This window comes from Oncorhynchus gorbuscha, linkage group LG15 (assembly GCF_021184085.1).
Source record: "Oncorhynchus gorbuscha isolate QuinsamMale2020 ecotype Even-year linkage group LG15, OgorEven_v1.0, whole genome shotgun sequence".
NCBI lineage: Eukaryota > Metazoa > Chordata > Actinopteri > Salmoniformes > Salmonidae > Oncorhynchus > Oncorhynchus gorbuscha.
Window position 1 is genome coordinate 14,449,563 of NC_060187.1, and position 26,307 is coordinate 14,475,869.

Below are 26,307 nucleotides of genomic sequence, written 5' to 3' on the forward strand. Positions count from 1 at the left end.
CACAAACATCTAGGGGTGGATGGGTGGATGTAGAACGCAACCATCTAGGGGGGAATGGGTGTATAACACAAACGTCTGGCAATCCAAAGGTTGCGAGTTCGAATTTCATTGCTGAAAACTTAACTAATTAGCAACTTTTCAACTACTTACAAATATTTTGCAACTATTTAGCATGTTATCTAACCCTTGCCCTAACCCTAACCTTAACCCTTTTAACTAACCCTTTACCTAATCTTAACCCTTTCAGCTCACCCTTCCTCTAACCCTAACCTTAACCCTTTAAACTTAACCCTAACCCTGGCCTTCCGAGTGGCGCAGCGGCCTAAGGCATCACGACAGCCCCAGGTAGTGTGTCACAGCCGGCCGTGACTGAGAGACCCATGAGGCGGCGCACAATTGTCCCAGCGTCGTCCGGGTTAAGGGAAGGTGGCTGGGAGCCTGCAAGTTGACTTCGGTCAGTTGGACGGTGTTTCCTCTGACACACATTGGTGCGGCTGTCTTCCGGGTAAAGCAAGCAGTGTGTCAAGAAACAGTGCGGCTTAGCAGGGTTGTGTTTTGGAGGACACATGGCTCTCGACCTACGCCTCTCCCGAGTCCATAGGGGAGTTTCAGAGATGAGACAAGACTGTAACCACCAATTGGGGAAAAAAAGGGGTAAAAGTACATAATAAAATAATAATAATTAACCCTAACCACTAGGCTAGCTAACTTTAGTGCGCTAGCTAACTATAGCCACCAGCTAGAATTCGTTACATATCATACGTTTAGCAATTCATTAAATATTGTTTGTTATGAAAATTCGTAACATATAATATGAATTGTAATCCGTAATATATCATACAAAATGGGTGAAGGATAACCACATTTGAATACATACCATACAAAACGTAACATATCATACTAAATGGAATGTCTAGGATTTACTGTAAGTACAGAAACATATGAAATGCTCTGAGACCAGGCTAGTGCATGAGAGCGAGAAAGAGAAAAAGAGTTGTAGATAGTTGAGAAGAGTAGTAAGTGGAGAGTTACTACATCATACTGCAGTTTAGTAGCTTCGGAAGATTCTGCCTTTTGTTATTATATTGCTGCATGCTGCATCCTACTATACACCCTTCATATTGGAAGACCTCCCAGTGAGTCAATCGTTAAGTCATACTGATGAAAACAAACCAAGCATGGATATGTTATGTACAGTGTGAATATCAATCAAACAGAGTGAAACAAAGTGCAACGCAAAATAAATAAACTTTGTGTGTCTGATAAAACACTATTATAACATTGACTTTATGGTTTAATAAATGGCTTATGTCCAAATATAAAATAATAGTAATGTCATCATTGGAATAAAAAGGAAGAAAAACCATATTATTGATAATAATATGACAGATTTTGAAGGTAGATCATGTGCTTAAGAAGATTTTTGCCTGAAGAGCATTCTTTTTTGGAAAGCATCAATCCATCATCCTTCTGTTGTCTTTCTGCACTCTTCATGGATCACCTGTCGATCCCCACTGTCGCCATGGCTACAGATTCTTTGATTGACACACACAGGTCTCTCTCTGATTGGCTGGCTGCCAAACGGTTGATACATAACTCCAGAGTCCCGCCCACGGAATATTGGCAGAAATGTGAATAATGTGTGTTATTCTGGTTCCTTGCAGCACAGGTCCAGTAGTCCTGTGAGCTGAGTGGTGGTGAATACAGCCTTTGTCTGTCCTCCACGGGGGTCTAGGGAAGGGTTGGGTCTGGCGAATGGGATCCGGGCTATGGTGGGTCTAGGGAAGGGTTGGGTCTGGCGAATGGGATCCGGGCTATGGTGGGTTTTGGGTACGGTTGGGTCTGGCGAATGGGGTCCGGGCTATGGTGGGTCTAGGGTAGGGTTGGGCCTGGCGAATGGGATCCGGGCTATGGTGGGTCTAGGGTAGGGTTGGGTCTGGCGAATGGGGTCCGGGCTATGGTGGGTCTAGGGTAGGGTTGGGCCTGGCGAATGGGATCCGGGCTATGGTGGGTCTAGGGTAGGGTTGGGTCTGGCGAATGGGGTCCGGGCTATGGTGGGTCTAGGGTAGGGTTGGGTCTGGCGAATGGGGTCCGGGCTACGGTGGGTCTAGGGTAGGGTTGGGTCTGGGCTACGGTGGGTCTAGGGTAGGGCTGGGTCTGGCGAATGGGGTCCGGGCTACGGTGGGTCTAGGGTAGGGTTGGGTCTGGGCTACGGTGGGTCTAGGGTATGGTTGGGTCTGGCGAATGGGGTCCGGGCTACGGTGGGTCTAGGGTAGGGTTGGGTCTGGGCTACAGTGGGTCTAGGGTAGGGTTGGGTCTGGCGAATGGAGTCCGGGCTACGGTGGGTCTAGGGTAGCGTTGAGTCTGACGAATGGGGTCTGGGCTATGGTGGGTCTAGGGTGGGAGAGTTCTGTGTTGGGGTGGGGGTTCGAGAGGGGCTTCTGGAGAGGACTCAGAGGAGAGAGGCGGTGGTGGTGGTGATAATGGTGGCTGAGGTGGTGGTGGAGGAGAGGTTAGAGGCCTGGGTGGTGGAGTCAGAATGGGTCTTCAGAAGGTCAACTAGCTCACTGTGGGAGGCCGCTACCGCAACCGAAAGAGCACTCTGACCATCCTAAAGACAATGAGAGAGAGAGAGAGAGAGAGAGAGAGAGAGAGAGAGAGAGAGAGAGAGAGAGAGAGAGAGAGAGAGAGAGAGAGAGAGAGAGGTGGGTGAGAGGGGTAGAGAGAATGTTTCTTCACTCATGGAGTAAATAAAAACGTTGTGGGTTCAATCATGTTTGAAGAGTGAATAGTGCCCTCGCCACAAGCCAGAGGAAGTGTCGTGTACTTTAGACCCCTTCCCCTCAGAACCATGAGACCTGAGTAATGAGCCACACAGCTCAAATCTACACCACACAAAGGCCATTGCCACAGAGGGCCAGCGCCCTAACAAGGATGAGTCAGGAAATTTCTGGTTGCGACAACCAATCATATCGCTGTCTGCAACCAAGAAGTAACCAATAATTGCACTCGCCAGCCAATCTGAGTTGCCTGTGCAACCAACAAGTAGCCAATAATTGACCAATGTGGATAGGGCTATGGCGGGACCTTCAAACTCTAGTCAAGAGGACCACGTAAAAATATACACTGCTCAAAAAAATAAAGGGAACTCTAAAATAACACATCCTAGATCTGAATGAATGAAATATTCTTATTAAATACTTCTTTCTTTACATAGTTGAATGTGCTGACAACAAAATCACACAAAAATTATCAATGGAAATCAAATTTATCAACCCATGGAGGTCTGGATTTGGAGTCACACTCAAATCCTCCACGTGCCTGTATGACCTCCCTACAATGCCTGGGCATGCTCCTGATGAGGTGGTGGATGGTCTCCTGAGGGATCTCCTCTCAGACCTGGACTAAAGCATTCGCCAACTCCTGGTGGATGGAGCGAGACATGATGTCACAGATGTGCTCAATTGGATTCAGGTCTGGAGAACGGGCGGGCCAGTCCATAGCATCAATGCCTTCCTCTTGCAGGAACTGCTGACACACTCCAGCCACATGAGGTCTAGCATTGTCTTGCATTAGGAGGAACCCAGGGCCAACCGCACCAACATATGGTCTCACAAGAGGTCTGAGGATCTCATCTCGGTACCTAATGGCAGTCAGGCTACCTCTGGCGAGCACATGGAGGGCTGTGCGGCCCCCCAAAGAAATGCCACCCCAAACCATGACTGACCCACCGCCAAATCGGTCATGCTGGAGGATGTTGCAGGCAGCAGAACGTTCTCCACGGCGTCTCCAGACTCTGTCACGTCTGTCACATGTGCTCAGTGTGAACCTGCTTTCATCTGTGAAGAGCCAAGGTGGCCAGTGGCGAATTTGCCAATCTTGGTGTTCTCTGGCAAATGCCAAATGTCCGCACGGTGTTGGGCTGTAAGCACAACCCCCACCTGTGGACGTCGGGCCCTCATACCACCCTCATGGAGTCTGTTTCTGACCGTTTGAACAGACACATGCACATTTGTGGCCTGCTGGAGGTAATTTTGCAGGGCTCTGGCAGTGCTCCTCCTGCTCCTCCTTGCACAAAGGTGGAGGTAGCGGTCCTGCTGCTGGGTTGTTGCCCTCCTACGGCCTCCTCCATGTCTCATGATGTACTGGCCTGTCTCCTAGTAGCGCCTCCATGCTCTGGACACTACGCTGACAGACACAGCAAACCTTCTTGCCACAGCTCGCATTGATGTGCCATCCTGGATGAGCTGCACTACCTGAGCCACTTGTGTGGCTTGTAGACTCCGTCTCATGCTACCACTAGAGTGAAAGCACCACCAGCATTCAAAAGTGAACAAAACATCAGCCAGGAAGCATAGGAACTGAGAAGTGGTCGGTCTGTGGTCACCACCTGCAGAATCACTCCTTTATTGGGAGTGTCTTGCGAATTGCCTATAATTTCTACTTTTTGTCTATTCCATTTGCACAACAGCATGTGGAATGTATTGTCAATCAGTGTTGCTTCCTAAGTGGACAGTTTGATTTCACAGAAGTGTGATTGACTTGGAGTTACATTGTGTTGTTGAAGTGTTCCCTTTATTTTTTGAGCAGTGTATTTCCTCTTAGGTCATTTTGTTCGCCAGTTATCTTTATTTTCTGAAGTAACGTTAGCTACAATGTTTTGCTTCTGCTATTTTCATTGATCATCGATCGGAATATCTAGCAGGTAATATCAGTGTTTTAGGCTTCAGTAATATGTTAGCTCGGTTAACAAGATTTACAGTGCTACTGTAACGTTAACGCTATCTAAAGCGTTAGTCAACGGGTGTTTTGACACTGACACAGGCGATCGAAGTAACGTAACGTTAGCTAGCTTAACATCCATGACTATCAAAATAGTCTGTTAACCCCACTTACCATACTAAACGTATGTTCTTACTGCTGGAGCTAGCTATCTAAACAAAGTGTGGTATTTATAGCTTGTAGTTGTGCTTTGTCACTCAGCGTCAGCAAACCTCTCCTTTTCTCTTTCTATGATTTGAGTTAATTGGACTAGACATAGCTATAGGGCAAACACTGTCTTGATGTCAAATAGGCTCGGGACGGGTCATCATGTTAATTATGAATTACAAGGCACGGACGACATCCTATTCTCTTGCTTATGCTGGTGTGTCTGTGGTTAGAAATGTCCTTTAGCAAGTAGCTAGAGATAACAACATAGGTAGCTAGAGTTTAAACACTTCATTTTATTGTTCCATTCATTAATCCAATCTGCTCACTGTCATTAAAATGTATATCATTTATGCTTATTAAGCACAAACTTTCCCTCTTATTTTCACAGCAGACATGGGAGCCAGCTTCAGCAAACTGCCAAATGGAAGCCTTGTCTTAATAGATAGTAAGGGTTCCAGGATTTATTGGACAAAAACTACTAAAAGAGTGTGGAGCAGGGATGTGTCAGGTGAAGCTCTATTGCCCACATTCTGACTGTGAGAGGGGAGAGTTGACCTCATCTGGACTCCACCAGAAGATCCGGCAGGTTGTGGACGGATCCTACTATGTGGCAGCAGGATACCTTTATTGTCCCAAGCGCAGTAGGAAGGTCATCAGTTGGAACATATGGTTCCTTACACTGTTCTATGCAAATACACTGGTAATGGCAATATCATTTAATTAATAACCTAATGCAGCTTTTATATTTAATACAAACAGCCACGCATTTCTCTTTGTGAAATGTTATTATAGAATTATTCCATACTCAGTCTGGTGTATTCTCATATTGTTTTGTATTTTTTTTTCTTAAGAGGAACTGATTGGTTTGGAGTACCTCTTCGTTCAGACTAGTTTGGTGCTGCAGGATTATAAAGGCTGCCATTGAGGAACTGGAGATGGGTGATCCTGATATCCAAGGGGAGGATGATGAGGGCTTTGTGGAGCTCGTAGAAGTTCCGGACCTGACAGTTCCAGTGCTGGAGACAGCCCTGCCTCTTGTTGGCACCTGTCGTCCTACTCCCACCCCTCTACCAGCATCCGGTCCACAGCTGCATCAGTCAGTCCTCTGTCCTCCACACATGAGCTCGCCAATCCATCAGTCAGTTCCCTGTCTAACGTTAGTCCATCAGTCAGTCCCCTGTCTAACATTAGTCCATCAGTCAGTCCCCTGTCTAACATTAGTCCATCAGTCAGTCCCCTGTCTAACGTTAGTCCATCAGTCAGTCCCCTGTCTAACGTTAGTCCATCAGTCAGTCCCTGTCTAACGTTAGTCCATCAGTCAGTCCCTGTCTAACGTTAGTCCATCAGTCAGTCCCCTGTCTAACATTAGTCCATCAGTCAGTCCCCTGTCTAACATTAGTCCATCAGTCAGTCCCCTGTCTAACGTTAGTCCATCAGTCAGTCCCCTGTCTAACGTTAGTCCATCAGTCAGTCCCCTGTCTAACGTTAGTCCATCAGTCAGTCCCCTGTCTAACGTTAGTCCATCAGTCAGTCCCCTGTCTAACGTTAGTCCATCAGTCAGTCCCCTGTCTAACGTTAGTCCATCAGTCAGTCCCCTGTCTAACGTTAGTCCATCAGTCAGTCCCCTGTCTAACGTTAGTCCATCAGTCAGTCCCCTGTCTAACGTTAGTCCATCAGTCAGTCCCCTGTCTAACGTTAGTCCATCAGTCAGTCCCCTGTCTAACGTTAGTCCATCAGTCAGTCCCCTGTCTAACGTTAGTCCATCAGTCAGTCCCCTGTCTAACGTTAGTCCATCAGTCAGTCCCCTGTCTAACGTTAGTCCATCAGTCAGTCCCCTGTCTAACGTTAGTCCATCAGTCAGTCCCCTGTCTAACGTTAGTCCATCAGTCAGTCCCCTGTCTAACGTTAGTCCATCAGTCAGTTCCCTGTCTAACGTTAGTCCATCAGTCAGTCCCCTGTCTAACGTTAGTCCATCAGTCAGTCCCCTGTCTAACGTTAGTCCATCAGTCAGTTCCCTGTCTAACGTTAGTCCATCAGTCAGTCCCCTGTCTAACGTTAGTCCATCAGTCAGTCCCCTGTCTAACGTTAGTCCAGTCATCAGTCAGTCCCCTGTCTAACGTTAGTCCATCAGTCAGTCCCCTGTCTAACGTTAGTCCATCAGTCAGTCCCCTGTCTAACGTTAGTCCATCAGTCAGTCCCCTGTCTAACGTTAGTCCATCAGTCAGTCCCCTGTCTAACGTTAGTCCATCAGTCAGTCCCCTGTCTAACGTTAGTCCATCAGTCAGTCCCCTGTCTAACGTTAGTCCATCAGTCAGTCCCCTGTCTAACGTTAGTCCATCAGTCAGTCCCCTGTCTAACTTTAGTCCATCAGTCAGTCCCCTGTCTAACGTTAGTCCATCAGTCAGTCCCCTGTCTAACGTTAGTCCATCAGTCAGTCCCCTGTCTAACGTTAGTCCATCAGTCAGTCCCCTGTCTAACGTTAGTCCATCAGTCAGTCCCCTGTCTAACGTTAGTCCATCAGTCAGTCCCCTGTCTAACGTTAGTCCATCAGTCAGTCCCCTGTCTAACGTTAGTCCATCAGTCAGTCCCCTGTCTAACGTTAGTCCATCAGTCAGTCCCCTGTCTAACGTTAGTCCATCAGTCAGTCCCCTGTCTAACGTTAGTCCATCAGTCAGTCCCCTGTCTAACGTTAGTCCATCAGTCAGTCCCCTGTCTAACGTTAGTCCATCAGTCAGTCCCCTGTCTAACGTTAGTCCATCAGTCAGTCCCCTGTCTAACGTTAGTCCATCAGTCAGTCCCCTGTCTAACGTTAGTCCATCAGTCAGTCCCCTGTCTAACGTTAGTCCATCAGTCAGTCCCCTGTCTAACGTTAGTCCATCAGTCAGTCCCCTGTCTAACGTTAGTCCATCAGTCAGTCCCCTGTCTAACGTTAGTCCATCAGTCAGTCCCCTGTCTAACGTTAGTCCATCAGTCAGTCCCCTGTCTAACGTTAGTCCATCAGTCAGTTCCCTGTCTAACGTTAGTCCATCAGTCAGTCCCCTGTCTAACGTTAGTCCATCAGTCAGTCCCCTGTCTAACGTTAGTCCATCAGTCAGTCCCCTGTCTAACGTTAGTCCATCAGTCAGTCCCCTGTCTAACGTTAGTCCATCAGTCAGTCCCCTGTCTAACGTTAGTCCATCAGTCAGTCCCCTGTCTAACGTTAGTCCATCAGTCAGTCCCCTGTCTAACGTTAGTCCATCAGTCAGTCCCCTGTCTAACGTTAGTCCATCAGTCAGTCCCCTGTCTAACGTTAGTCCATCAGTCAGTCCCCTGTCTAACGTTAGTCCATCAGTCAGTCCCCTGTCTAACGTTAGTCCATCAGTCAGTCCCCTGTCTAACGTTAGTCCATCAGTCAGTCCCCTGTCTAACGTTAGTCCATCAGTCAGTCCCCTGTCTAACGTTAGTCCATCAGTCAGTCCCCTGTCTAACGTTAGTCCATCAGTCAGTCCCCTGTCTAACGTTAGTCCATCAGTCAGTCCCCTGTCTAACATTAGTCCATGGACCATATATGTTCCTTTTAAAGTCTGATTTGGCTCCGGCAGTCAGTATTGGGATAGTGAAATGTTTTGGCTGCACTCCAGCACTTTGGATTTGAAATTATACAAAGTGTAGACTGTCAGCTTTAATTTGAGAGTATTTTCATCCATGTTACACCACTTTTTATTACAGCACTTTTTGTACATAGTATTGGGATAAATTCACTTATGTGTATTAAAGTAGTATTAGTTTAGTATTTGGTCCCATATTCCTAGAACACAATGATTACATCACGCTTGTGACTTTTCCTCTTTGTTTTGGGTGTGTTTATAGATTATTTTGTGCCCAATAGAAATTACTGATAAGTAATGTATTGTGTCATTTTGGAGTCACTTATTGTAAATGAGAATAAAATATGTTTCTAAACACTTCTACATTAATGTGGATGCTTCCAGGATTATGGATAGTCCTGATCAATTGTAAATAATGATGAGTTAGAAAGTTAGATGCACAAATATCATACCCCCAAGACACGCTGTATGACACAAGGGCTATGTTGGTTGAGAGGTAGCTTGCAAGTAAGCATTTTATAGCACTGTTTACACCCCCTGCATTCTGTATATATGATGAATAAAATTGGGTTTGATTTAATTTGATTTTTAACAGTAATAGATGCTTGCCATTTCAGGAGACATGTTCATGCAGAATGCAGAATTCTCTACACTTGTTAATTCCTGGTGTTGCAAGCTCGACTGATGAGCTATATCCTGCCAGCGCCCTGACAACGGTGAGTCAAGGAAATTTCTGGTTGCGACAACCAATCATATCATGAAGAAAATAACCCATAGTGAGATAATGTGGGACCAATGGGTGAGAGCAGAATAATACCATCTCTGGCCATGAGAGAGGATCGTAGAAAGAATTATCCTCAGATTGGTAGTGAATTATTTAACCTGTCTGTCTCAACCACAGCCCACACAGCTCTGTCTGGGTTTCCAGGGTCTACTTTAGCCCCCTGTCTGACTGCCCTGGAGGCCTTAAAGAAGCCCTTCTAAGAGGGATTCATTACTGTGTCAAACCCAGACAGACAGCTCCACAAAACAGTTATTAACCAAGCAGTTAATTCCTGCCTTATCTGTCTGCCATTCTGCTATCACTCTGTGGAGGAAAGATAGGAGGAAAGATAGGTTTCTGGTCAACTCCCGGCCGCTGTGCGGCTAGGGGATGTGACATCATCTGAGAGCCTGTGTGCTCATTCATCATGTCAATGAACATGAGGAAATTATGCACTTCACTGTTTAGCCAGATAGTGGCACTGTTGGGTTGTTTTGACATTCAATGTTCTGGGAAGTTCAAAGTGTATGTCTGTGCATGTGTGTGTGAGCGTCCAAGTGTGTGTGTGTGCATGCTTGTGTGTGTTCACATTAGTGTGTGTTATGCGTGTGTGTGATATGCATGTGTGTGTACCTACCTTGTCTGTGAGGCTGGTGTCACAGTGGTCAGACTCGAGTAGTATCCGAGCGATCTCCACGTGACTGTGTTCACATGCACATATGAGTGCAGTCGAACCGTCTTTGTCCTGAATGTTGAGGTCAGCCTGGCAGCTCAGCAGCAACCGCACCATGGCTGTGCGACCATGGCTGACGGCCAGCATGAGGGCCGTCTGCCCAGCCTAGAAAACAGGAGAGGAAGAGAAAATAGGACAGGAATGAAATGTGAGAGGGAGAAACTACAGGATACAGTGCCTTCAGAAGTATTCACAGAGAAGGGCCTTGGTCAGGGAGGTGACCAATAACCCGATATCACTCTGACAGACTTCCAGAGTTCCTCTGTGGAGAGAACCTTCCAGAAGGACAACCATCTCTGCAGCACTCCACCAATCAGGCCTTTTTGGTAGAATGGCCAGATGGAAGCCACTCCTCAGTAAAAGGCACATGACAGCCCGTTTGTAGTTTGCCAAAAGGCATCTAAAGGACCATGAGAAACAAGGCACCAACCCTACAGTGAAGCATGGTGGTGGCAGAATCATGCTGTGGGGATGTTTTTCAGCAACAGGGACTGGGAGACTAGTCAGGATTGATGGAAAGATGAACGGAGCAAAGTACAGAGACATCCTTGATGAAAACCTGCTCCACAGCGCTCAGGACCTCAGACTGGGGTGAAGGTTCACCTTCCAACAGGACAACGACCCAAAGCACACAGCCAAGACAACACAGGAGTGGCTTCAGAACAAGTCTCTGAATGTCCTTGAGTGGCCCAGCCAGAGCCCGGGCTTGAACCCGATCAAACATCTCTGGAGAGACCTGAAAATAGCTGTGTTGAGACACTCGCTGCCAATCGCTGCCACACTCGCTGCCAATCGCTGCCAAAGGTGCTTCAACAAAGTACTGAGTAAAGGGTCTGAATACTTATGTAAATGTGATATTTCTGTTTTAATTTTTTTATTTATTGCTTTGTCATTATTTGGTATTGTGTGTAGACTGATGATGAAAAAAACAACAATTTAATCCATTTTAGAATAAGGCTGTAATGTAACAAAATGTGGAAAAAGTCAAGGGGTCGGAATACTTTCCCGAATGCACTGTATATAATATAATAATATATAATAATATATGCCATTTAGCAGACGCTTTTATCCAAAGCGACTTACAGTCATGTGTGCATACATTCTACGTATGGGTGGTCCCGGGGATCGAACCCACTACCCTGGCGTTACAAGCGCCATGCTCTACCAACTGAGCTATTTGTAGTGGGTCAAGTACAGGCAAGTACAGTGGTCCTGAGTAACTAGCTGAGTCAGTGAGTATTGCCTATAGGTCACTGTGTGTACAGGTGTGTGATTGTCTGAAAATGACTGAGTGTATGTCTATACATTGGGTGTGTGTACAGTAGGGTTTAATACTGGTGACCGTTATCCCGGGACTTCCTGACCAAGCTCCTTCCCGTTTTCCGTAGACCAATAAAATATCAAAAAGTATGCAGCACTAATACAAAAACACAAAATATGGAAGTGCTAACAGTTGCATACATGAACCGGACACATCAACTCACTTAATTCATAGTCTACATTAAACTAGTATTCACAATGCTAGCAGCCTACCATATTTAGCCTACTCAATGTAAAGTCAACCAATAGAAAACATCACTTACTTGCATGACTTCTATAAATTGTATTGCTGACTATCATGTGTAGGCTACACGCAACTTCTCGACAGTTACTGAAGGCAATCTCCATCTCACATTCACAAATCTCCAAACTATCTTTGTAGCACTGGCAGAAACTCAAAATATAAACTGCAGCTACTCAATTTGAACAAAATGACTGGTAGGCTACTACAATGTGTCCACAAGCGCACCCGAGGAAATAGACATTTGTAACATTGTTCAATGATGTTACAGTAACAAAAGCTAATGCAGATGCCTGACATATATTATCAGGGATAACTCCAGGGTGCTGAAGCTATCCATGGCGCTGAAGCTATCCATGGTCCTGGAGCTATCCAGGGTGCTGAAGCTATCCATGGCGCTGAAGCTATCCATGGTCCTGAAGCTATCTAGGGTGCTGAAGCTATCCATGGTCCTGAAGCTATCTAGGGTGCTGAAGCTATCCATGGTCCTGAAGCTATCCAGGGTGCTGAAGCTATCCATGGCGCTGAAGCTATCCATGGTGCTGAAGCTATCTAGGGTGCTGAAGCTATCCATGGCGCTGAAGCTATCCATGGTCCTGAAGCTATCTAGGGTGCTGAAGCTATCCAGGGTGCTGAAGCTATCCAGGGTGCTGAAGCTATCCATGGTGCTGAAACTAATCATGGTGCTGAAGCTATCCATGGCGCTGAGGCTATCCAGGGTGATGAAGCTATCCATGGCACTGAAGCTATCCATGGCGCTGAAGCTACCCATGGTGCTGAAGCTAATCACGACGCTGAAGCTAATCATGGCGCTGAAGCTATCCATGGCGCTGAAGCTATCCAAGGCGCTGAAGCTATCCATGGCGCTGAAGCTACCCATGGTGCTGAAGCTATCCATGGCGCTGAAGCTATCCATGGCGCTAAAGCTATCGATGGCGCAGAAGCTACCCATGGTGCTGAAGCTATCCAAGGCGCTGAAGCTATCCATGGCGCTGAAGCTACCCATGGTGCTGAAGCTATCCAAGGCGCTGAAGCTATCCATGGCGCTGAAGCTACCCATGGTGCTGAAGCTATCCAAGGCGCTGAAGCTATCCATGGCGCTGAAGCTACCCATGGTGCTGAAGCTATCCAAGGCGCTGAAGCTATCCATGGCGCTGAAGCTACCCATGGTGCTGAAGCTATCCAAGGCGCTGAAGCTATCCAAGGCGCTGAAGCTATCCAAGGCGCTGAAGCTATCCATGGCGCTGAAGCTACCCATGGTGCTGAAGCTATCCAAGGCGCTGAAGCTATCCATGGCGCTGAAGCTACCCATGGTGCTGAAGCTATCCAAGGCGCTGAAGCTATCCATGGCGCTGAAGCTACCCATGGTGCTGAAGCTATCCATGGCGCTGAAGCTATCCATGGCGCTAAAGCTATCGATGGCGCAGAAGCTATCGATGGCGATGAAGCTCCAATACTAGGCCTATTTGCTTGTTTGTTTAGAGGAGAATCGGATTTGTTCCCTGTGACGAAGTCATCACAATAATCATGTTATCATAAAGTAAAAACAGTCACAACCTTCCAAAATCCCCCTAAAAGCCAAGTGCAAGGGGAGAGAAACGGACAAACAAGCAGGCTGACATCTTAAGGTAAGCTAAAACAAATGTAATATTCACTAGGTTGTAGGCTAATAACCTCATCATGTTTTTGAACTACATTTGAACAAGGCTACATAACCAAATTGTGTGGTGACATGACAGAACGTTGAGTTGATTAAATTGTGACCAATACTATAAGAATCCATTATATTCCTGTCCATATTTCTCCATTTACAGTGGTAGAATCAGGTCAGATTTATTTCGCTAGCATTATATGCTTTTAAATAGCATTTCCAGCTTGAATGGGAATACTGGGATATTACCAGGATGGTTCCAATTTTCTAAGGAAAGCCCTAGTGATATATGGTGGATATACGATCTGTGACTGCATGCTAGAGTGAATATACAGTCTGTGACTGACTACATGCAAGAGTGAATATACAGTCTGTGACTGACTACATGCTAGAGTGAATATACAGTCTGTGACTACATGCTAGAGTGAATACACAGTCTGTGACTGACTACATGCTTGAGTGAATATACAGTTTGTGACTACATGCTATAGTGAATATACAGTCTGTGACTACATGCTATAGTGAATATACAGTCTGTGACTGACTGCATGCTAGAGTGAATATACAGTCTGTGACTGCATACCAGAGGGAATATACAATGAGTAGTGGTTCAGTGTTAGTGTGTGAGTGTACAATGAGATAGAGTACATGTTGTGTGTACCTGGCTGGCTCGGGCATTGACATCTCCCTCTCTCAGTAGCTGTAGAGCCACCTCCATGTCGTCTGATCCATCAGCAGCTGTCAGAGAGGCCAGCATCACCGCTGTGTAGCCTGCTTTGTTCTGGGTGTCCACCTCACACAGACCTACACACACGCACAGACACACGCACGCACGCACGCACGCACGCACGCACGCACGCACGCACGCACGCACGCACGCACGCACGCACGCACGCACGCACGCACGCACACACACACACACACACACACACACACACACACACACACACACACACACACACACACACACACACACACAGACCATATATGGCATTGGGTCAGTTGTGTAAAGTACTTAAGTAAAAATATTTTAAAGTACTACTTAGGTATGTTTTGGGGGTACCCGTACTTTACTTTACGATTTATATTTGACTTTTACTCCACTACATTCCTAAAGAAAATAATACATACATTTTCCCTGAAAACAAAAAGTGCTCAGTACTTTTTGAATGCTTAGCAGGACAGGAAAATGGCCCAATTCAAGCACTTATCAAGAGAACATCCCTGGTCATCCCTACTGGCTCTGATCAGATGCTTCATTTGTAAATTACATCTGAGTGTTGGAGTGTGCTCCTGGCTATCCATACATTTAAAAAACGAGAAGATTGTGCAATCTGGTTTGCTTAATATAAAGAATGTGAAATGATTTATACTTTTACTTTTGATATTTAAGTATAATTTAGCAATTACATTCACTTTTGATACTTACGTAATATTTAACTGGGAGACTTTCACTTTTACTTGAGTCATTTTCTATTAAGACATCTTCACTTTTACTGAAGTGTGACAATTGAGTACTTTTTCCACCCCTGCATTCGATCAGAGACACATCTGGCATTGACACACTCCAAGTCTTGTTCACTATTGGTTTCAGAACAAACGTGAGAAAGCCATAAATATCGTTTCAGTAAAAAAGGGTTGAGGCAGGGAGTAGGGACTGATAAAAAGGGGGTGTGAGATAGTGGAGAGTGAGAGGGTTGTAGAAAGGTGTAGAAACATATCATACCAGTGTATTGTAGAAAGGTGGATGAATATCCCATACCAGTGTATTGTAGAGATGTGGATGAATATCCCATACCAGTGTATTGTAGAGATGTGGATGAATATCCCATACCAGTGTGTTGTAGAAACATATCATACCAGTGTGTTGTAGAAAGGTGGATGAATATCCCATACCAGTGTGTTGTAGAAAGGTGTAGAAACATATCATACCAGTGTGTTGTAGAAAGGTGGATGAATATCCCATATCAGTGTATTGTAGAGAGGTGGATGAATATTCCATACCAGTGTGTTGTAGAGAGGTGGATGAATATCCCATACCAGTGTCCAGCAGCAGTTTGACCACAGGGAAGTTGGAGTGGGACACGCTGTAGTGGAGTGCTGTGTTGCCGTTACCATCGGCCAGGTTTACGATGTAACGCAGGAGTGTTGGCGTGGCGATGCCCACCTCTCTCAGGTAGAGGGTGACAGTGTCGGCCAGCGAGTCCTTCTGACTGGACACACGGAACCACTCCTGGTACAACACGGTCAGGATGTGTCTCTGAAGATAGGGAGAGAGCACACACACTATTAGAGATGACAAACATTGAGACACATGGAACCACTCCTGGTACAACACCATTACAAGACTCTATAAAAAGGGGGAAACAAGGGTAATGGTTTAACCAGGATGTGGACATAAAGCTAGGGTTAGGTTGAGAGTTGAAGCTAGGGTTAGGTTGAGAGTTGAATCTAGGGTTAGGTTGAGAGTTGAAGCTAGGGTTAGGTTGAGAGTTGAAGCTAGGGTTAGGTTGAGGGTTGAGGGTTGAAGCTAGGGTTAGGTTGAGGGTTGAGAGTTGAAGCTAGGCTTAGGTTGAGAGTTGAAGCTAGGGTTAGGTTGAGAGTTGAAGCTAGGGTTAGGTTGAGAGTTGAAGCTAGGGTTAGGTTGAGGGTTGAGGGTTGAAGCTAGGGTTAGGTTGAGAGTTGAAGCTAGGGTTAGGTTGAGGGTTGAGGGTTGAAGCTAGGGTTTGGTTGAGGGTTGAATGTAGGGTTAGGTTGAGGGTTGAGAGTTGAAGCTAGGGTTAGGTTGAGAGTTGAAGCTAGGGTTAGGTTGAGAGTTGAAGCTAGGGTTAGGTTGAGAGTTGAAGCTAGGGTTAGGTTGAGGGTTGAGGGTTGAAGCTAGGGTTAGGTTGAGAGTTGAAGCTAGGGTTAGTTTGAGGGTTGAGGGTTGAAGCTAGGGTTAGGTTGAGAGTTGAAGCTAGGGTTAGGTTGAGGGTTGAGGGTTGAAGCTATGGTTAGGTTGAGAGTTGAAGCTAGGGTTAGGTTGAGAGTTGAAGCTAGGGTTAGGTTGAGAGTTGAAGCTAGGGTTAGGTTGAGGGTTGAAGCTAGGGTTAGGTTGAGAGTTGAAGCTAGGGTTAGGTTGAGGGTTGAGGGTTGAAGCTAGGGTTAGGTTGAGAGTTGAAGCTAGGGTTAGGTTGAGGGGTGAGGGTTGAAGCTAGGGTTAGGTTGAGAGTTGAAGCTAGGGTTAGGTTGAGGGTTGAGGGTTGAAGCTAGGGTTAGGTTGAGAGTTGAAGCTAGGGTTAGGTTGAGAGTTGAAGCTAGGGTTAGGTTGAGGGTTGAAGCTAGGGTTAGGTTGAGAGTTGAAGCTAGGGTTAGGTTGAGGGTTGATGGTTGAAGCTAAGGTTAGGTTGAGAGTTGAAGCTAGGGTTAGGTTGAGGGTTGAGGGTTGAAGCTAGGGTTAGGTTGAGAGTTGAAGATAGGGTTAGGTTGAGGGTTGAGGGTTGACGCTAGGGTTAGGTTGAGGGTTGAGGGTTGAAGCTAGGGTTAGGTTGAGAGTTGAAGCTAGGGTTAGGTTGAGGGTTGAGGGTTGAAGCTAGGGTTAGGTTGAGAGTTGAAGCTAGGGTTAGGTTGAGGATTGAGGGTTGATGCTAGGGGTAGGTTGAGAGTTGAAGCTAGGGTTAGGTTGAGGGTTGAGGGTTGAGGATGGAAGCTAGGGTTAGGCTGAGGGTTGAAGCTTGGGTTAGGTTGAGGGTTGAGGGTTGAAGCTAGGGTTAGGTTGAGGGTTGAAGGTAGGGTTAGGTTGAGGGTTGAGGGTTGAAGCTAGGGTTCGGTTGAGGGTTGAAGGTAGGGTTAGGTTGAGGGTTGAAGCTAGGGTTAGGTTGAGTGTTGAGGTTTGAAGCTAGGGTTAGGTTGAGGGTTGAAGGTAGGGTTAGGTTGAGGGTTGAGGTTTGAAGCTAGGGTTCGGTTGAGGATTGAAGGTAGGGTTAGGTTGAGGGTTGAAGCTAGGGTTAGGTTGAGAGTTGAAGCTAGGGTTAGGTCGAGGGTTGAGGGTTGAAGCTAGGGTTAGGTTGAGGGTTGAAGGTAGGGTTAGGTTGAGGGTTGAAGCTAGGTTTAGGTTGAGGGTTGAAGGTTGGGTTAGGTTGAGGGTTGAAGCTAGGGTTAGGTTGAGGGTTGAAGCTAGAGTTAGGTTGAGGGTTGAAGGTAGGGTTCGGTTGAGGGTTGAAGTTAGGGTTAGGTTGAGGTTTGATGCTAGGGTTAGGTTGAGGGTTGAAGGTTGAAGCTAGGGTTAGGTTGAGGGTTGAGGGTTGAAGCTAGGGTTAGGTTGAGGGTTGAAGCTAGGGTTAGGTTGAGGGTTGAAGCTAGGGTTAGGTTGAGGATTGAAGGTAGGGTTAGGTTGAGGGGTGAGAGTTGAAGATAGGGTTAGGTTGAGGGTTGAGGGTTACAGCTAGGGTTAGGTTGAGGGTTGAAGCTAGGATTAGGTTGAGGGTTGAAGGAAGGGTTAGGTTGAGAGTTGAAGTTAGGGTTAGGTTGAGAGTTGAAGCTAGGGTTAGGTTGAGGGTTGAGGCTAGGGTTAGAGTTGAACCAGGATGTGGACATTAAGCTAGGGTTAGGGTTTGTTAGGGTTTGTTAGTGATTGTATTTTCCCTGTTTAATTGAAAGGGACAGAAGAGCTGGGAGACATATGGAGGGACATAGTGGAGCTGGGAGACAGATGGAGGAACATAGTGGAGCTGGGAGACAGATGGAGGGACATAGTGGAGCTGGGAGACAGATGGAGGGTTCATAGTGGAGCTGGGTGACAGATGGAGGGTTCATAGTGGAGCTGGGAGACAGATGGAGGGTTCATAGTGGAGCTGGGAGACAGATGGAGGGACATAGTGGAGCTGGGAGACAGATGGAGGGTTCATATTGGAGCTGGGAGACAGATGGAGGGTTCATAGTGTGAAGACTGGTGGGGTCGGAATCCCGCACAGGCCGGGGATCACATTATGTGACAAGGATGGCAACCAACCTCATGCAATACTGTTTCGACTTTAGAGGGGAAATGTTCTTACCATTTCTTTATCAGGGGTTGCCACCTCTGCCATACGATCCTTAATGTAGTGACACGCGTCCATGAAGTCCTTATCTATCGTCTCCCTGTGTGAACATAATATTACATTTAGTCACCTTTCATAACATAACATAACATTTAGTCACCTTTCATAACATTTAGTCACCTTTCATAACATTTAGTCACCTTTCATAACATAACATAATATTTAGTCACCTTTCATAACATTTAGTCACCTTTCATAACATAACATAATATTTAGTCACCTTTCATAACATAACATAACATTTAGTCACCTTTCATAACATTTAGTCACCTTTCATAACATTTAGTCACCTTTCATAACATAACATAATATTTAGTCACCTTTCATAACATAACATAATATTTAGCCACCTTTCATAACATAACATAATATTTAGTCACCTTTCATAACATAACATAATATTTAGTCACCTTTCATAACATAACATAATATTTAGTCACCTTTCATAGCATAACATAATATTTAGTCACCTTTCATAACATAACATAATATTTAGTTTCACCTTTCATAACATAACATAATATTTAGTCACCTTTCATAACATTTATTTAGTCACCTTTCATAACATAATATTTAGCCACCTTTCATAACATAACATAATATTTAGCCACCTTTCATAACATAACATAATATTTAGTCACCTTTCATAGCATAACATAATATTTAGCCACCTTTCATAACATAACATAATATTTAGCCACCTTTCATAACATAACATAATATTTAGCCACCTTTCATAGCATAACATAATATTTAGTTTCATAACCTTTTTAGCACCTTTCAAACATAACATAATATTTAGTCACCTTTCATAACATAACATAATATTTTAGTTTCATAACATAACATAATATTTAGTCACCTTTCATAACATAACTAATTTTAGCCACCTTTCATAGCATAACATAATATAACATAATATTTTTAGTCACCTTTCATAACATAACATAATATTTAGCCACCTTTCATAACATTTAGCCACCTTTCATAACATAACATAATATTTAGTCACCTTTCATAACATAATATTTAGTCACCTTTCCTAACAATTCATAAGACAGACATATTTTAGTAGTGCTGCAATGGTCGAGTTAATTATAATAAATGGTAGTCGGGAAATGAAGTGTTTCAAAAGATGTCAGGCCTTGTGATAGTCATACAGTAGAACAGCATTAGAAGCAAACCCCCCGAGGGCCTGTTTCTGAGACGTCAACATATCCCACACATCCTCCCTGTCACTGAATCATGCCTCACTCTGTGTGTGTGTGTGTGTGTGTGTGTGTGTGTGTGTGTGTGTGTGTGTGTGTGTGTGTGTGTGTGTGTGTGTGTGTGTGTGTGTGTGTGTGTGTGTGTGTGTGTGTGTGTGTGTGTGTGTGTGTGTGTGTGTGTGTGTGTGCGCGCAGCAGAAGGGGTCAGCTCTTGGGGCCAGACCATTATAGGGCCAGGCCCCAGCAGAAGACTGCTTTTGTATTAATTTTTCACTCAGCACCTCTCATTCTGCTCTCATTTGGCCCTGAAGACTCTAGACCGAAGGCTCTACACTGAAGGCTCCAGGCAGGATGCAGCTGGCCCTCACCTGAACAAAGACCTGGATTGTGTGTCTGACATCAGAGACTAGAGTAGACACATTGGGGATGAAGGATGGATGTAGGCTGCCATAAGGAGACCTCTGTGGGATGAGAGGGGTCTGAATAGAGGGGCCATTTATACTTGTACGGCTAACTGTATATTTTCTTTGCAGATGGTTTATTCACAGTTAATTTAATTTCAGAAGACCTCCACTGAGATGGACATTTTCTGCAAAAGATAAGAACCTTGATAAAGAAGTCCTGTCTCACCCTGCTTCTGCCTGCTCCTCCAGGAGTGCCTGGCTGGACTCTGGGTCTTGAGGGTCTCCCTGGCCCTCTGTCTCCCCAGCCTGAGGGCCTGCTCCCTGGGCCATCTCTCCTGTGGTAGTGTCCTCTCCCTGGCCCTGGGATTCTCCAGCTCCCTCCTCCTGGTCCTCCTCCTTCTCCTGATCCTCCTGCATCTCCTCAGGCTCAGAGCTGTCCACCTCCTCGGCCTCCTCCTTCTCCTCCCCGCTCGACTCCTCCTCACTGGAGGTGGTCTCATACCTGGTCATTAACAACAACACAAACAAACAGCATCAATGAGACGACTGAAGTTCCAAGAGACTTACCAAGTACCAAGATATGACAAGAAAAGGTCATTCAGCCCCATGTGTTCTGGCTATTTACCCACAGGGTTGGCCATTTACCTAACATTAATGTGCAACATCTTGGAATCTGTGAGCAGTGAGAACATGGCCTTGAGAAGTATATTGAGGGACATTCATCTTTAGGATGTTATGAATAGATGGTTCATGGAACTTCTATAGGGCCCTTGATCAGAAAGGCTATGGTCAGGCAGAGAATACTATTCCTTCAAGGATGTTTGTGAACCGATCTTTCAGGAGACGCAGACTTCCCAGAATTCCTAAGGGAGAGGGGCGAATAGAGGCAGTGTAAGGAGAGTTCATGTGATCAGAGTCTGAAGGAGGGAAGTCTGTGCTGTGTTCTCAAGGCTGTGTGTATGTTTGTGTGTGTATTTTCTCAAGGCTATGTTGTGATTAGGAACAGGGAGGGCATGAAGGAAACATCTGAGCAGAGACATGATAAACAGCACCCACGCCCTGGTTTAGCTCAGGGGTCAGGGGTAACCATAACCTGACACAGTAAACCCTTTAGAAATCTAAAAGGTGAGAATATTCCATTCAGAAACAGTTGACGAAATCGATACAGTTGAAGTCGGAAGTTTGCGTACACCTTAGCCAAGAACATTTAAACTCAGTTTTCACAATTCCTGACATTTAATCCTACAAAAAATTCCATGTCTTAGGTCAGTTAGGATCATCACTTTATTTTAAGAATGTGAAATGTCAGAATAATAGTAGAGAGAATTATTTATTTCAGCTTTTATTTATTTCATCACATTCCCAGTGGGTCAGAAGTTTACATACACTCAATTAGTATTTGGTAGCATTGCCTTTAAATTGTTTAACTTGGGTCAAACATTTCAGGTAGCCTTCCACAAGCTTCCCACAATAAGTTGGGTGAATTTTGGCCCATTCCTCCTGACAGAGCTGATGTAACTGAGTCAGGTTTTTAGGCCTCCTTGCTCGCACACGCTTTTTCAGTTCTGCCCACACATTTTCTATAGGATTTTCTATCAGGGCTTTGTGATGGCCACTCCAATACCTTGACTTTGTTGTCCTTAAGCCATTTTGCCACAACTTTGGAAGTATGCTTGGGGTCATTGTCCGTTTGGAAGACCCATTTGCGACCAAGCTAATTTCCTGACTGATGTCTTCAGATGTTGCTTCAATATATCCACATAATTTTTCCTCATGATGCCATCTATTTTCTGAAGTGCACCAGTCCCTCCTGCAGCAAAGGACCACCACAACATGATGCTGCCACGCCCGTACTTCACGGTTGGGATGGTGTTCTTCAGCTTGCAAGCCTCACCCTTTTTCCTCCAAACATAACAATGGTCATTATGGCCAAACAGTTCTATTTTTGTTTACTCAGACCAGAGGACATTTCTCCAAAAAGTATGATCTTTGTCCCCATGTGCAGTTGCAAACCATAGTCTGGCTTTTTTATGGTATTTTTGGAGCAGTGGCTTCTTCCTTGCTGAGTTGCCTTTGAGGTTATGTCGATATAGGACTCGTTTTTACTGTGGATATAGATACTTTTGTACCTGTTTCCTCCAGCATCTTCACAAGGTCCTTTACTGTTGCTCTGGGATTGATTTACACTTTTCACACCAAAGTACGTTCATCTCTGGGAGACAGAACGAGTCTCCTTCTTGAGCGGTATGACGGCTGTGTGGTCCCATGGAGTTTATACTTGCGTAATCATAGCCAGGAGAGAGGCTTTTTTTTCCCAGTATCACCTCTGTCATCGAACTCACATCTCATCAACACAGGCAAAGCACAGCCTAATCATAGGGCATCAGTCATACACTCGCACACAAAGTTAAACGCACGCACACGCATACACACACAACACACACACAAACAGGAAGGGAGAGTCACAGTGAGGGCAGTGTGTCTATGGGAGAGACAGGGTGAAAGATGGAGAGAAATATAGAGCGAGGGAGATATATAGAGAGCAACAGACAGAGAGAGAGAGAGAGACAGAGAGACAGGGTGAAAGATGGAGAGAAAGATAGAGCGAGGGAGACATATAGAGAGCAACAGACAGAGAGAGAGAGAGACAGAGAGACAGGGTGAAAGATGGAGAGAAAGATAGAGCGAGGGAGATATATAGAGAGCAACAGACAGAGAGAGAGAGAGAGAGAGAGAGAGACAGAGAGACAGGGTGAAAGATGGAGAGAAAGATAGAGCGAGGGAGATATATAGAGAGCAACAGACAGAGAGAGAGAGAGAGAGAGAGAGAGAGAGACAGAGAGACAGGGTGAAAGATGGAGAGAAAGATAGAGCGAGGGAGACATATAGAGAGCAACAGACAGAGAGAGAGAGAGAGAGAGAGACAGGGTGAAAGATGGAGAGAAAGATAGAGCGAGGGAGACATATAGAGAGCAACAGACAGAGAGAGAGAGACAGAGAGACAGGGTGAAAGATGGAGAGAAAGATAGAGCGAGGGAGACATATAGAGAGCAACAGACAGAGAGAGAGAGAGAGAGAGACAGGGTGAAAGATGGAGAGAAAGATAGAGCGAGGGAGACGTATAGAGAGCAACAGACAGAGAGAGAGAGAGAGAGAGAGACAGGGTGAAAGATGGAGAGAAATATAGAGCGAGGGAGACATATAGAGAGCAACAGACAGAGAGAGAGAGAGACAGAGAGACAGGGTGAAAGATGGAGAGAAAGATAGAGCGAGGGAGACATATAGAGAGCAACAGACAGAGAGAGAGAGAGAGAGAGAGAGACAGGGTGAAAGATGGAGAGAAAGATAGAGCGAGGGAGATATATAGAGAGCAACAGACAGAGAGAGAGAGAGAGAGAGAGAGAGACAGGGTGAAAGATGGAGAGAAATATAGAGCGAGGGAGATATATAGAGAGCAACAGACAGAGAGAGAGAGAGAGAGAGAGAGAGACAGACAGACAGACAGACAGACAGACAGACAGACAGACAGACAGACAGACAGACAGACAGACAGACAGACAGACAGACAGACAGACAGACAGACAGACAGACAGACAGAGAGAGAGAAATATAGAGCGAGGGAGATATATAGAGAGCGACAGACAGACAGACAGAGAGAGAGAGAGAGACAGACAGACAGACAGACAGACAGACAGACAGACAGACAGACAGACAGACATACAGACAGACAGACAGACAGACAGACAGACAGACAGACAGACAGACAGACAGACAGACAGACAGACAGACAGACACGGAGAGAGACACGGAGAGAGACAGAAAGACAGACAGACAGACACGGAGACAGACAGACAGACAGACAGACAGACAGACAGACAGACAGACAGACAGACAGACAGACAGACAGACAGACAGACAGACAGACAGACAGACAGACAGACAGACAGACAGACAGACAGACCATTGAGAGAGCGAGAGAGGGAGCTCATTGGCTCTTCTGCAAAACAATGGAATTAGAGTTAGATAAATGTAGGCCTCCCGAGTGGCGCAGCGGTCTAGGACACTGCATCACAGAGCTAGAGGAGTCACTACAGACCCAGGTTCCATTCCAGGCTGTATTACAGCGGTCTAGGACACTGCATCACAGAGCTAGAGGAGTCACTACAGACCCAGGTTCCATTCCAGGCTGTATTACAGCGGTCTAGGACACTGCATCACAGTGCTTGAGGTGTCACTACAGACCAACGTTTGATCCAAGGCTGTGTCACAACCGGCCATGACCTGGAGTCCCATAGAGCGGCGCACAATTGGCCCAGCGTTGTTCGGGTTAGGGGAGGGTCTGACCGGGGGGGGTTTCACTTGGCTCATCGCGCTCTAGTGACTCCTTGTGGCGGGCCGGGCGCCTGCAGGCTGACTCCGGTTGTCAGTTGAACAGTGTTTCCTCCAACACATTGGTGCAGCTGGCTTCCAGGTTAAGCAGGCAGGTGTTAAGAAGCGTGGTTTGGCCGGTCATATTTCGGGGGACGCATGACTCGACCTTCGCCTCTCCCGAGCCTGTTGGGGAGTTGCAGCGATGAGACAAGATTGTAAATGGATTGAAACTGGATATCAGGAAATTGGGGAGAAAAAGGGTTCAAATATAACAAATGTAAAAAAGCTTACAGTATACAGGATACAGTATACAGTATACAGGATACAGTATACAGTATACAGTATACAGTATACAGTATACAGGATACAGGATACAATATACAGGATACAGGATACAGGATACAGGATATAGTATACAGGATACAGTATACAGGATACAGGATACAGGATACCACCCTTTACATCAACACATTCAAACCAAACCTGGAAATACCATCCAGCCCAAAACTGAGTGAGTAATGTTCAGTCTGAAGTTACTTCTGAAGCCATGAAGTAAAATACAATAATATATTATTATATATTATATATATACAACAATGGCAGGAGAGTTTCACAGCCCCCTCCTTCCCCACCCAAATGCAGAGGCTTTTGAAGCCCCCTACTCCTGGCTTCGCCCGTGCAGATATCACAGTACAGTACCCCTTGGAAATTTAAAATAACACTGCATGGAATAAGTACAAAAATATGCTCCTCAAGGACAATCCAGAAACACTATTTGCTGACTGCTACAAAGAGGGGAACGTAAGCAGCTTCATTTTCCACACAGACCAACCCCTGGCATGGTGCTATATTAACCAGACCCTCCCCTGGCATGGTGCTATATTAACACAGACCATCCCCTGGCATGCTGCTATATTAACACAGACCATCCCCTGGCATGGTGCTATATTAACCAGACCCTCCCCTGGCATGGAGCTATATTAACACAGACCATCCCCTGGCATGGTGCTATATTAACGCAGACTATCCCTTGGCATGGTGCTATATTAACACAGACCATCCCCTGGCATGGTGCTATATTAACCAGACCATCCCCTGGCATGGTGCTATATTAACCAGACCATCCCCTGGCACAGTGCTATATTAACACAGACCATCCCCTGGCATGGTGCTATATTAACACAGACCATCCCCTGGCACAGTGCTATATTAACACAGACCATCCCCTGGCATGGTGCTATATTAACCAGACCATCCCCTGGCACAGTACTATATTAACACAGACCATCCCCTGGCATGGTGCTATATTAACACAGACCATCCCCTGGCACAGTGCTATATTAACACAGACCATCCCCTGGCATGGTGCTATATTAACACAGACCATCCCCTGGCATGGTGCTATATTAACACAGACCATCCCCTGGCATGGTGCTATATTAACACAGACCATCCCCTGGCATGGTGCTATATTAACACAGACCATCCCCTGGCATGGTGCTATATTAACACAGACCATCCCCTGGCATGGTGCTATATTAACACAGACCATCCCCTGGCATGGTGCTATATTAACACAGACCATCCCCTGGCATGGCACAGTGCCACAGACCATCCCCTGGCATGGTGCTATATTAACACAGACCATCCCCTGGCATGGCACAGTGCTATATTAACACAGACCATCCCCTGGCATGACACAGTGCTATATTAACACAGACCATCCCCTGGCATGGCACAGTGCTATATTAACACAGACCATCCCCTGGCATGGTGCTATATTAACCAGACTATCCCCTGGCATGGCGCTATATTAACACAGACCATCCCCTGGCATGGTGCTATATTAATACAGACCATCCCCTGGCATGGCATGGTGCTATATTAACACAGACCATCCCCTGGCATGGTGCAATATTAACACAGACAATCCCATGGCATGGTGCTATATTAACATAGACCATCCCCTGGCATGGTGCTATATTAACACAGACCCTCCCCTGGCATGGTGCTATATTA

The 26,307-nt window shown here is 45.8% G+C and overlaps 1 protein-coding gene across 1 annotated transcript in view; it reads right to left on the bottom strand.

Moving 5' to 3' along the window:
• Nucleotides 1-587: 587 nt before the first annotated feature.
• kank4 (KN motif and ankyrin repeat domains 4) overlaps nt 588-26,307 on the bottom strand; it is a 156,944-nt gene continuing 131,224 nt past the window's right edge. Inside the window, exons 7-12 of the mRNA XM_046299836.1 lie at nt 20,144-20,419; nt 18,261-18,345; nt 15,268-15,487; nt 13,889-14,031; nt 9,920-10,120; nt 588-2,611 (exon numbers count right to left, since the gene is read on the bottom strand). Coding sequence (XP_046155792.1) covers nt 2,453-2,611; nt 9,920-10,120; nt 13,889-14,031; nt 15,268-15,487; nt 18,261-18,345; nt 20,144-20,419 — 1,084 coding nt within the window. The 3' untranslated portion in view covers nt 588-2,452. The remainder of the gene's footprint in view (nt 2,612-9,919; nt 10,121-13,888; nt 14,032-15,267; nt 15,488-18,260; nt 18,346-20,143; nt 20,420-26,307) is intronic.